Source organism: Beta vulgaris, chromosome 8, assembly GCF_026745355.1.
Source record: "Beta vulgaris subsp. vulgaris cultivar EL10 chromosome 8, EL10.2, whole genome shotgun sequence".
In the NCBI taxonomy this organism is placed as follows: Eukaryota; Viridiplantae; Streptophyta; class Magnoliopsida; order Caryophyllales; family Amaranthaceae; genus Beta; species Beta vulgaris.
In genome coordinates this window covers 42,964,911-42,978,862 of record NC_079209.1, presented here as the reverse complement: position 1 = coordinate 42,978,862, position 13,952 = coordinate 42,964,911, and the positions used below count along the sequence as shown (strand labels likewise).

Sequence of the window (13,952 nt, the reverse complement as noted above, 5' to 3'; positions counted from 1 at the left end):
CGCAACGGATATCGTTCTCATAGCGGCTCAGCTCCAACAAACCTTACAGCGCAGCATCATGGACATGCCGACCGCCATTCAACAGGGACAAGCTCAGTCCAACCTGCATAATCCCCCCGATCCAAGAGACCACGCTCTGGTGCACTCACAAAGAGAATAGCACAACCCTCGCTCGCCTCGCAGTCAGCCTAGCCGGCAACGATCCGAGGCCAGGGAGCCTAGTCGGCACGATATGGAAAGATCAGAGCGGGACGAGCGCTCCCCGCCCAAGGAGAGGTCAGCTCGTCAAGGGTCGATTCGTCATGGGGAGGAGACCCACATCTCAAAATTCCCAAGGGGAGATCCTAGGCGCAAGCCTGAGGACGCTCGACATTTTCTTAACCAGATCGCCTCAACCAAGGAAATCTTATAAACCCCTACTCACGGTAAAATCATGATCCCCCTAATTGAGCAATTCGCGGGCCTAACCGACCCGGACGATCACATGGCCACTTACAAGGCTCAAATAAGCGTACAGACCAACTGCGAAGCCACATGGTGCCGTTTATTCCGCACCACACTCAAGGGCCTCGCCCTGAACTGGTTCCAAGAGCTCTCCGTCGGAATCATTATTGATTTCTCAGTATTAGAGGAAATGTTCATTCATCAGTTCATGGCTGTGAAGAGATAGACAAAAGAAGACCAACCTCCACCTCATGGGGGTTAGACAAGAGAAGAATGAGAGTTTGGCTGACTACATCAAGAGATTCAATGAAGAATCATTGAAGGTCTCAGACCTGTAAGATATGGTAGCCTTCGCCGGTCTAATGTCTAGACTATACCTGATCGACTTAGATGGTCCTTGACAGAAAGCGAAGTAAAGACCTTCTCAGAAGGCATGACGAAGGCCCAAAGGTTCATCCAGGCGACATACATATGTCGTCACTCTGAAGATGGGAGAAAAAAGAGGAAAGAAGAAGGAAGCGACGAGGACCAGCCGAAGCAACAAAAAATAGGAGGTCGTCAGATTGATTCAGTGACCACGGCCACGATCCCTGATTCAGAAAGAATCAAAGAGAGATTTACTTGGACATTAAAGATAAGTCCATGCTCCCCCGACCACCTCCCATCAGAACGTCCTCGGCCCGTAGGGATAAGAGTCAGTGGTGTGAGTACCACAAGGAGTGTGGGCACACGACCAAAGACTGCAGGGAGCTCAAAAAGTCCTTAGATAATCTAGCGGATCAGGGCAAGCTGAACCGCTACCTCAAGCATACCAGTGAAGAAAAGGGCAAGCAGAAGGTGGGTCAGCCGAACAACAGCGACACTGAAGGCTTCATCGGTGTCATAGTAGGTGGCTGCGCCTCAGGAGGCCTAACCGGCCGAGCCCGCAAAGCCCATCTCCAGAGTCTCAAGTAGAGGTGGGCATGGGCCGTGCCGACTTAGGCCCAGCCCGTTGTCCGCTACGTTGGTCGTGGGCCTGTCACGGTCAAGAAATTTTATTTCAGGCCCGCACGGGAGAGCCCGCCTAAATGGCCCACGAGCCGAATGCCCCTTTCATTCCTTTGTTTTTTAGCCTAGAACTATCCAAAATCCCAAAAAACAACATAAAATACAGGCCAGGCCCGCAGGAGGCACGAGCCCGGCCCGTGGGCCGTGGACAAAATCTGGAAATTTCAAACCCGACACAGCATGACCTGCCACTCATGGGCTCGAGCCCGACCCGGCCCGTCATTTCCCCAAACCCGCGGGTCGAGCCCGTGAACAGGTCCGGTCCGCCCCATGCCCAGGTTTAGTCTCAAGCACCAAGTGATTGACGTCCAACAACCCCGACCCGACTGCTCCTTGATGACTTTTGGGGAGTTTAGTGGGACATTGCATACACCACATGATGACCCGGTGGTCATCGAACTCAAAGTGGCCAACACAAAGGTCAAAAGAGTGCTCGTGGACTGCGGGTCATCCGCCGACATTATCACGCTAGAGTGCCTCTAAAAACCAAAGTATAGCGAGCGGGATGTCACCCTCCTCAATCAGTCACTCATAGGTTTCGGGGGGAAATCATTACACCTAGTCGGGTCAATAAAGCTACCCACTCGGATGGGTGAAAAAGGTAAGGGCAGATGCCTACCGATTGACTTCTTTGTGGTGGATATCCCCTTACCCTACAACATGATAATGGGGAGGCCCACTCTGAACAAAGCCATGGCTGCCATCTCCACCAACCAGCTCCTCATGCAGTTTGAAACTGATGATGGTAAGGTGGGAAAGATACAAGGGGATCAACAAGCAGCAAGGGAATGCTATGTCAATAGCCTGAAAAACAAAATCGACGTCCAAGAGGACTCGAAAAACAGAAAGCAAGAAGACGATCGGCCCTCAAGTGGCCTTGGGGTCTCCATAACAAAAAAAAAACCCCAAGCATTATGAACGCCCTCAACCGGCCGAAGAAGACGAAGAAGTAATGGTACAAAGAGTCGGGTCGGACTGTGAGGGTAGGCAAGGCCATGGACCCTCAGACAAGAGAGGAAATCCTCCAAGTACTCACAGAGTACCAAGACGTGTTTGCTTACGAGATAACAGAAATGCCCGGACTCGGCCCTAAAGTCATGTGCCACGAATAGAACATTAAAGAGGGGATCAGAGTGGTTAAGCAAAAATTGAGGCACCAAGGTCTTGAAAGGAACATCGCGGCAGCCGCAGAAGTTAAAAAGCTGCTCGAAGTAGGATTCATACAAGAGTGCCAGTACTCAGAATGTTTGGCCAATATGGTATTAGCTAAGAAATCAAGCGGGACATGGCGAATGTGCGTGGATTTCACGGACCTAAATAAGGCATGTCCAAAAGACAACCATCCTTTGCCCAAGATCGACAGACTTGTCGATTCTACTGCTAGCCTCGCCCTCCTAAGCTTTATGGACGCGAATGCCGGCTACCATCAGATATCGATGGCCGAGCACGACCGGATCCACATTCAAGCCCGGATTCACACCAGCTTTTTCGAATCCTTTCGATGGTTTGGAAATTTCGAGTATCTTGGTCCACTAAAAGTCAAATGCTAGACTCATCAATGTTTGTACAGTAACTTGTCATTCAAATTAGAAGAGAATTTCTAACTATGATTTTAGGGGGATTAATTAAGATTTGGATTATCGTAGAATACAAATTGTACTATTCCTATTAGAACTTTGCAATTTTATGAAGGATAGAATGGGCAATTGAAAATTCTCTACCAAATTTTATATTGTAAACATAGATTAAGGACGACGTTAATATACAAATCGCTTTTTATCAATTAACGAACGACGTCTATACACTATACAGTCGTCTTATTTGACGTCTCAGATTAGGCAAATGTTATATGCCTTCTTTTATACCAAAAAATTTGTCCTCTTTGCTGATAATCTTTAGAGTAGGCTAGTAGTCGAGTAAAATATACTTAAGAAAGGAGTTTTATTGATATAGGTGATTCCCGTTACATAATATATTAATACTACCTCCGTTTCTTTTTAATTGTTACACTTTGACATTTTACACTATTCACAAATTGCACTTTGACCCTCGTTTGTGATTTATACGTGAATAAAAACATAGTCATGTGGGATCTTGTTAGATTCGTATTAGTATGTATTTTATTAATATGTAGTTTTTATATTTTTTACAAATACAAAATTAGAGATATAAAGGCTCAAAATAGTGCATCGGCATGCGTGAAAAGTGTAAGTGTAACAATTAAAAAGAAACGGAGGTAGTACATCATAGACCATAAACTAATTATTTACTAAGTACCAAAAACTAAAATTTATTATTACCATAACAACAGACAGACAAGAACAAATTTAAAATATAACTTAAAACCAATTCCAAAAAAACACAAAACTAGACACATAATACACAACATCACAATTAAAGATGGCCAACAGTGCGGGCCAATCCAACCCAACCCAGTCCATCTCGTGGGCTGTGTGGGTCGGGCCAGCAAAAAGCCCGGTCCAGCCCAACTCGAATCGTGAAATTGGTGGGTGGGCCAGATTTCTTGAGCCCAACCCACTAAAGCCCACTACTAAAACCGCCCAGCCCAGACCATGAAACCCGTCCAACCCGACCCATGAACCAGACCAGCCCAATCCAAGTAAATATTGAACCAAAATGTGTATATTTTAATCAAATTGCATATATTATAATTCAATCAAATTTAAAAATAATGAAATTATTCATTAATATTAATATTTGTATATATTTTTAATTCATTTTAAATATTTTATGTAACAATAATGAATAATTTCAATGATTATATAATTTTGAAAAAAAAATTCTCTTGCCGGCCCGTTAGCCCGGTCCAGCCCACCAGACCCACGAACCGTGAAAACTGGTAACAAATCGGTGTGGGCCAAGATTTTTCAGCCCGCGAACCAGCCCGCCCAACCCATGAATTTCACGGTCCGGTCCTGAGCCGTGAAATCTCAGTCCAGCCCACTACGACCCACGATCTGGCCCGCCCAGCCCGCACTAGTGGCCATCACTAACCACAACCCACCTTCCAATCTAGCTAGGTAGCTTAGTTGAAAAAGCATTTGCTACGCTCCATAGTAACAATTTTCGCCTCCAACTTTTCGATTCTTTTATCTAAGTTTTTATCGTTTTTTGCTCGTTCTGCAAGTTGTGCTCCTTCTTTTCATCTCTCGGATCTGAAAATGTCAGTGTATCATAGACTTCCTGGTTCTCCTTTCTTTCATGTTTCAATGATGAAAGTTGTAACTCGAGTTGATTCTTGTTGGCCATATGTTTTTGAAGAAAAAAAATGATAGCGTTGGTTTTGTTTTTCTTCTTGAGGAGATACAAAGGGTGGATTGTAAATGGAGTGTGCAAATTTTGCGTAAACTAAGTTTGGTATATATATAGAGAGAATTTTCAGTTTAAGGGCACCATTAACCATGAATGAGAAATAAATCTCATGGGATGATTGAGAAAAAAAGAGGCTTAATCATGATTGAAAAATCAATCATGGGTTGAATGGGGTTGATTGGGGCAAAAAAAGGGGATGGGGTGAGTGGAATGGTGATCAGCGTGGGAGTGGGACCCACTGCCTGGTCACCATTCCACTAATTTTTTTTGCCTCAACAAGCAGCAAAACGCTGCGTTTTGCTGCTTGTTGAGGCAAAAAAAAATTAGCCGCTGACACGCTGCAGCTGGCAGCTGACACGCGTGTCAGCCCAACTGCAGCGTGACATTTGTCACGCACGCCATGTGTCGATTGTTATTGGTTTTTTAAAATATAACCGTTGTAAATTTTACAACGGTTATATTTTAAAAATATAAATAAAAAAAAATAAAAAATACCAACGGCTCTATTTTTTCGAGATCTATAAATAGAGACCCATTTTGCTATATTTTGGGCACACTTAATTTTCTCCATCTTCACTAATTTCTTCTCTTTGTTCTAACTCTTCTTCCATTGCTCTTTATTTTCAAATTCTTATAATTATGGATCCTAATCATCCTAATTATATAAGAAATCAACCCCAAAATCGCTCAAAAATCAAATGCCTAGGCAACAAAATCGCTTAATTAGCTCTCAAAATAAGTCAAATTATCGCCAACCTTCTCAAAATCAATCAAATATCGTCAACCCTCTCAGATAAATACCAATCAAATGGGAGAAAATTCTCAAAATGCTTCTCCTCAATATGATAACCTCTACCATGAATCTCCATCTGAAAATGCCAACCTTTCATATCGTCAAGTTGATCCTAATTATGGATTTTCTCAATACCAAGAAGATGCATCTCCTATACAACGATGTTGTTGATGATTGGTGAATACGAAGAAGGTGGTGATGGTTTTGGTCAATACCATCAAGATGATGATTCTGATGATGATCATGAGTTTGTTCGGAACTCAATCATTTTCGCAATTACTATCAGGTAATCAATCTCAACAACCACCGCAAAGACAACCCGTTCAATCACAAAACCCACTATCCCAGAACAAGTTCTTCTGCTAAGAGGGTTTGGGATCAAGTTGAAGATGAACTCCTGTCTCCGCATTTATGAACACTTCTCTTGATAAGGTGAGTGGAACGTACCAAAAAAAAAATGTCTTCTGGGGAAAAGTTTGGGAAGCTTTCGAGGAAGGAAGAATAGCAAACCCAACAGAAATTGCTCCAAGAAATGTTGATATGGTGAAAGGTCGTTGGAGTAGACTTGCTCCACGGGTTTTAAGGTGGGCTGCATTTTATGATGAAGCTCTTGCAAGAAAGAAGAGTGGTCAAAACGATGATGATGTTCTGAGAGAAGCTCATGCATTGCATCGTAGGAAAAATGGTAGGTTCATCCTCGAACATGCTTGGAAATTGTTGAGGAAGTTTCGAAAATGGAGGTCAATAGTTATAAAATCAATGGAAAGTCAACGTGGTCGCCCCAAAGATCAACAAGAAAATGTTGATTCACCTGCAAGCGGAGGAAGCGGTAAGAGGACAAGAGTTGATGGAAGCGACTCAATGCCCGAGACACCTACTAGTGCTGAAGGAGGTGAAGATGACCCACGTCCCTATGGTACTAAGAAAGCGAAGGCTAACCTCAAAGGGGTGGCTGGTCAGACAATTGAGTGTTTTGCTACATTCAGTGAAAGGCTTCGGATCCATGCAGAGGGTAGGAGTGTAGATGTTGAGAGAGAAGACAGAAAGATGGAGGTTCAAGCAAGGAAGGTTGCTGCAAAGGAGGCAGAAATAGCGTTGCAAACCAGGATGCAGCAAGTGCAAGAGTATCATAAGAACATGGATTTGCTATAAGCAATGTATGCAAAGGAAAATCGAACAACATTTGAGGAGGGTATGATTGAGACATTAACAACATGGTTGACCAATAATCCATTTTTTTAGTGATTTAGTTTAAATGTTAGTTTATGTTTTAGTTTAAATTTTAGTTTATTGTTTTAGTTTAAATTTTAGTTTATGTTTTAGTTTTAATTTTAGTTTATGTTTTAGTTTAAATTTTAGTTTATGTTTTAGTTTAAATTTTAGTTTATGTTTTAGTTTAAATTTTAGTTTCTGTAAAAGTTAACATTTGTATGTTTAAGTTCACTTAATAAAAAAAAGGTTTAAAAATATTCTTGTGTTAATTATTATATGAACTGACATATGAATACAACTTTTTACATGATTGTACTATTTTTTACATTATTGTTCAGCTTTCAACATTATTGTACTGATGATAGCACTATTGTTTTACTGCATAACTTTATTGTTCTGCTTTTAACATTATTGTACTGCTTTTAACATTATTGTACTGCTTTTAACATTATTGTACTGCTTTTCACATTATTGTTCTGCTTTTAACATTATTGTACTGCTTTTAACATTATTGTTCTGCTTTAAACATTATTGTACTGTTTTTCACATTATTGTACTGCATTTATGTATTATTGTTCTACTTTTAACATTATTGTACTTCCCTTTACATTATTTTATGCTATATAACTCAAGGATCCTTCTTCACAATTTTCTCACACCAAACCCAGACACAATATTGTTCACCATTTTCTCACACCAAACTTAAACACAAGAATGAACCCCTTCAACTTCTCTCGTTCAAGTTCCTCTAGTTGCTCTAGTTCTGATGAAAGAAGATCATCACGAGCAATAATTGATCAAGAAATAGATGATTTCTTGACCAATATTGTTCACCCACTTGCTCCAACTCTTATATCAAATGTAACTCCAACACCAAGGAATAGAAGAGCAAAAGTGACTGATGATAATGAAGCAGGTCATTCACGTCCTAATCGAGGCAAGGTGGAAGGTCATAGAAGATTGTTCAATGATTACTTTGCTGATCAACCAGTCTATCCAGCTCGTTTATTTCGTCGAATATTTCGAATGCAGCGACATGTCTTTGTTCGGATTATGGATAATGTCATTGCAAGTGATGAATGGTTCACTCAAAAAAGAGATGCTACGGGTCAGTTAGGTTTATCGCCCCTACAAAAGTGTACAGCGGCTATTCGAATGCTTGCCTACGGGGTAGCGGCGGATTCGCTTGACGAGTATGTGCGAATTAGTGAAAGTACAGCTCGAATAGCATTGATGAAATTTACGAAGGGGGTCATCAAGAAATTTGGTGCGGAGTACTTGAGACGGCCTACTCCAGACGATTTGGCTAGACTACTCAGATTCGGTGAAGATCGTGGATTTCCGGGCATGGTTGGTAGCATAGATTGTATGCATTGGGAATGGAAAAATTGTCCGACTGCATGGAAAGGACAATTTCAAGGAAGAGGTGGTGTTGCTACTTTAGTTCTTGAAGCTGTTGCTGATCGTGACTTATGGATATGACATTCTTTCTTCGGGATCCCAGGTTCGTGCAATGACCTAAATGTTCTTCACCGATCTCCTGTGTTTAGGGATGTTTTAGAAGGTCGAGCACCCCCCGTGCAGTTTACGGTGAATGGTAACCAATATGATAAGGGTTATTATCTCACTGATGGTATATATCCGAATTGGGCAACATTCATTCAATCAGTTACATGTCCTCATACTCTCAAGGACAAGTTATTTGCTCAACACCAGAAGGATCTCGAAAAGATGTAGAGAGAGCATTTGGGTGCTGCAATCTCGGTTTGCTATTGTTCGTAAACCATCCCTCGCATGGGATGAGGAAATTCTCAATGACATCATGTTGTCTTGCATTATCATGCACAACATGATTGTAGAAGATGAACGAGATACATATGCACACTACGCAGATACTACCGAATTCAATTCCAACACAAGTAATAATGGGGACGAATTTGAATATTATCATGATCGGATCGTAGATATCAACCAGTAAATGGCCAATAGAGATGCAATTGAAGATCAACATGTGCATCATTCCTTGAAACGTGATTTGGTTGCTAATATATGGCAGAAATTCGGTAGGAATGCTAATTAAGAGCAATTTATGTATTTCTTTCTTAATTAAGTTTTATGTTTTTCGTTTTTAGTTAAGTTTTACGTACTTTTTTTCTTAATTAAGTTTGTAATTGTCGCACCAATGTATCATTTTATGTATTTCGTTCTTAAGTTTGTAATTGTCGCACCAATGTAGCATTTTGTGTCTCATATCATTAAAAACGCTAACTAATTTCGTATTTAATTACTTAATGAAAACGCTAACTACATATGCTATGTATTAATAAAAGCTAATTATGCAGATAACTTAATTATTTAAATGATAATTATAATTTTAAATTTATTAATTATTTTAATTAATAATAAATTATTTTAAATTTATTAATTAAATTAATTAATAATAAAACGCTAACTAATTCATATCATTAAAAAGTAAATAATAAAAATATTGTATGATGGTGGTTGGGTGATGAGAGAGAAAAAGTAGTTGGGTGGGGTCAAAAAGTAAGAGAGAGAGGAAAAAGTAGTTGGGATGATTGAAAAATGGGTCATGGTTAAGGAGATGAGTGGGAATTGATTGTGGGATGTTATTTTTTAGAGAGAGAAAGTTAAAAAGAGAGTGGGATGATTGAGTTTTTCAATCATGAATAATGGTGCTCTTAGTGTGGGTAAATGCTGAAAGGAGCACATACAAACATATAATTTTCATATTTTTACTTTACTTTTGTGTGGTTAAGTGAAATGACCATGTAAACAAATGCAGCAACATGACCAACATTAACGACTCTTTTACAATTTTGGTCTATCGATCTTAACTTATTATGACTAGTTTTCTCTATTTTAGTATAAGAACAATTTCATCTTTATGGTCAAATGAAATGATCGATAAGGCAAATGTATGTTTAGTTGTTGTCACTTTCTTTTCCTCTCACCTCTTTCTTCATTCTCTAGTGAGCCCATTGGATGATCTACAAGCTAGATCATGAGGAGAGGGGGAAAAAAATATAATAAAGAATTAGGAGAGAGAAAAAAAGAGAGAGAGAGAAGGATGATTAGATCATTACAATGATCTGATCATTGTTGGATCATAGTTAAAGCTTATGAAAGAAAATAACTGGTAGGCTCCATGCATGGTGAGTTGGCAACAATCTAATGACATTAAGAAAAGTAATCCAATGGTTAAAAAGCTCAAAATTGTAGATCATCCATTGTGGGCAAAAAAAAGCATAAAAATTAGGAAAAATTGTCAAGAATAAGTCAACCTTTGCGTTGACCACTTTTAACAAGTCAACCTTCATTTATTCCAGTAACAAGTAAAGCTTGTACATGAATTAGCTTATAACAAGTTTTTTTTACTTATAACCTGAACAACCCCTACAATATTGTTCAGTTTTAACAGGTGTGTATTCTAGAACTCATTAAATTGTTCTCTAGAACATATTTCCACTGCTTATATTTGATAAAAGTTCTGTGAGAAACTTAAAACTGAACAAAATTGTAGGGGTTGTTCAGGTCATAAGTAAAAAAACTCGTTAAAAGCTAATTCATGTACAAGCTTTACTTGCTACTGGAATAAATGAAGGTTGACTTGTTAAAAGCGGTCAACGCAAAGGTTGACTTATTCTTGATAATTTTTCCTAAAAATTAATGATAGATTATAAGTGAGGTGGAAGAGAGAGAAAATATTAAAATAATTGATGATCCAAATTTTTGGATCAACCATTGTCTATGCTCTTAGCTTGCTAGTTAGTTTCCCTCTCACCTTTGTCAGTCCCTCTCTTCTCTCTCCTAGTCTCCTTGCTCTATCAGCTGTCTCTCATTCCTCCCTTTGACAACTTATCTCTGCTAATAACATGTATAAGCTGATCTCGATTTTGAAACTAAAATTAAAAACTAATTGTACGATAAATTAAAAAGTGGGTATTTTTATCGAGGGTACATAGTCTGTTGGTTGGCCCAAGTTTTTTTAAGTGTCTAAATTAGGTCCAAACAAATTGAATAAATTTTCTCTTTATATAACTTTTATATAAAATTTCATCTTAACATATTTTTTATATACTTTTTATGGATAATATGTCAAACAATTATGATATTATTAATAGCTATATTTTTAAATAGTAAATATAATATGATTTTTAACCTAAAAATACGATTAAGTTTTTTTTAAGTAGAAAAAGGAAAACGTAAGTAAAAATCAATCCAAATGATTCAGACGGAGACCACACTAGCTATTTCTAATCCTTTGTATGTTTTGAAAAATTTTGATTTTTTGGTCATCGGCCCTGTCCTACAATCCAAATATTTTGGGAGTTGATGAAACTTGTGTCCGATTTATAATTAGGGGGAAAGTGAGGTGAACTAGAGTCGAAAATTTTGAAAATTATAAAGATGGGTAAGATGTTTTTTTGATATTATTCATATATTGTATCTTGATTATTGTTTGTTACTTATCTATGTTAGAAAAATATAATCAAGTTGTAATCCTAATAAATTTATCTCAATAAATAGTTTTTAAATATCAAATTTTATAATTTATACAAATACATAATTTATAAATATTAAGGCTCAATTTTTAATAGTAATTGGAAATTTTCAAAGTGTAGCTATTTTGATTATATACAACCCGTCAAAAAAAAAGATTCTATACAAAAGTTTTTTGGGAAATTCTACATGGTGGCCTCCTACTTTGCACTTTTCTATTTGGTGGCGGGGCAAAAAAAAATTTATACTAAATGACATCATACTTTAGCATATTATACATAGTGACCTTATTCAACTTAAAATATGGCTAACACCTAACTAAAAGAAAATCACTAACCTACCTCCTAGTTAATTATCTTTTAAAAACCCTCCCAAGTCCCACCCATCCTCCTCCTCCTTCACCATACTCCACACCACCCCAGCCCAATCAGGGACCGCAACCCAACCACAAACAGTCCCAAACACGACAATCCCAAATAGGCTCATATAGTGAATATCTCATAATGAATATGTAATCTGTAGATATACAGTAAAATCGCTTGAACGAGACGAAGAGCTCTACGTGAACGACATGTTGCTTGACAACATCTTTTGGATATATATGTGTTGATTGTAAATTTTTTAATATTTGATGTAAAGGGAAGATCATTCTCATTTTTAATCTAGCAGAAATAAGAACATATATTGAGTATTCAATATGAATCTTGGCTACCTTATGATTTACTTTGGAAATAGAACTTCAGTTTCAGTCGTAAAGTGGTGGAGCAGTGGTGGAGCATGATAGAGGAGGAGGAAGATGGGTTTAAAAGATATAATTAACTAAGGGGCAGGTTAGTAATATCCTTATGAATGAAGGGTTAGCCAGATTTTTAGTGAAATTAGGTCACTTTGTGTAATTAGCTAATGTTGGTGGTCATTTGGTATAAATCTTTTTTTACCCTGCCACCAAATAGAAAAGTGCAAAGTACAAGGTCACCATGTAGAATTTCCCAAGTTTTTTTTAGGGGAATTATATGCAAGAAGTTTTAATTATAAAAGATCTTTCGCAAAATAATGTCGCTGATTTTCACCGAACTAAATATAATTGTGAGTTTGTGAGTTGTGACAAAGTTCAAGCAAGAAGCAAGAAGCAAGAAGCAAGTTGCATATCGTAATTATCAACCTTCAGCATCATTTTAATTCTTCACGCAGAATAGTTCGTACTTCGTAAGAAGGAAAAAAAAGGTCAGCAAAAAGTACAACTCACAAACATAGCAGGCTAGCAGCAAAAAAAGAAGCATTAGGCCAGCATGCCACGTGACCAAGGAAAACTTACTTAAACTCTTCATGTTGCCATTCGATGCAACAAATAACAAGCAACAAGCTAAGGAAGAACATCTGACTTTATTAAGCAACTCTAACTCACAAACCCAAAATGCAGATTCATGGCATCACACTAATACAAAATGAAACATTGAAGTCATAAGTTAACATAAAATTCATGTATAGCCCATGAACATAACTACATAATCATATAACTATTCCCAACCAAATTCCTAACGTAATACTAACCCAACCTAGCTATTAAAATTAACATAATTTCCATATGAATCCTAATCATTCTGAGGTCGTTATTGGTTACCTGGGCCAACTGAAGGAGTGAAGCAAACTGTCCTGCTTTGTCGTTTTAGTGCTATATTGTCCTCCACAAACTCTTGTTCTAGCAATCAAAAACACGAACTTGATGTGCGATAATAACAAAAGTACCAAGAAATAAAGGTGAATGTGGTGGAAGAATAAGGTAAGTTTAGTGGAAAAAATGGAAGAACTTTTTCCTCTGAATACACTCTCAACATGGCCAAAATAATAGAAGAATGACAAAAAAATTGTGTCCGAAAATCAGCTCAAAGGATGATTAAAAGGGGAGGTTACCTTAGCTCATAACATGGAATTTTTTTTTTGACATCGCAAAAACGTACAAATATATCTAAAAGATACAAAACGAAGGGTAAGCCACTCGGATGGCATTTGCGAGATCATGAGCTACGTGAACATTCTCCGTGTGAACCTTTGTAACGTTACAACCAAGGAAACCTCTGCCTAATTCCCGAATATCATTAATTGTGTGATGAATGAAGATGTCACTTGTCTCGTTCGAATTTAACAGGCGAATTAGAGTTGTCGAGTCTGTGTGAAATCCTACTTTGCGTATTCCCTGTTGGTTTGCCCATTGGATGCCCTTAAGACATATTGTAGCCTCAATAGCTATAGCGGATGTTGCCCATATGGGGGTACCCCCCTTATCCAGTATTCCCCCACCACGAGCAACATAGAACCAAGCAGCATCTCCTCAGTTCGTTTTGTTATCCAGGAACCATCTATTTGGATGATGATCGTGGGAGAATAATAGACTAGCGTTCCCAACTTTGCAATATTAAACCATGGTGGCATGATGGGGTCAAATTGAGGACTATTGGTATGGGCGACTGGTTGAGATGAAAGTGTTATGAGCTTTCATTCCCTCTAATAACTATGTTCGAAAGAGATCCATTGTAACACGTTGATGTCTGAAAAATTGTGCATTCCTCGTCGTCCAGATACCCCATAATGTGCCAATAAATAA

General features: G+C 38.4%; 1 protein-coding gene and 1 pseudogene across 1 annotated transcript; both read left to right on the top strand.

The window, feature by feature from the left end:
* Positions 1-4,830: 4,830 nt before the first annotated feature.
* Positions 4,831-7,050, top strand: LOC125492445 (glutathione S-transferase T3-like; annotated as a pseudogene).
* Positions 7,051-7,543: 493 nt separating this feature from the next.
* LOC125492752 (uncharacterized) lies at positions 7,544-8,311 on the top strand. Its single transcript, XM_057391558.1, has one exon. It carries the CDS (start codon positions 7,544-7,546, stop codon positions 8,309-8,311), a length of 768 nt encoding a protein of 255 aa, XP_057247541.1.
* Positions 8,312-13,952: the final 5,641 nt, after the last annotated feature.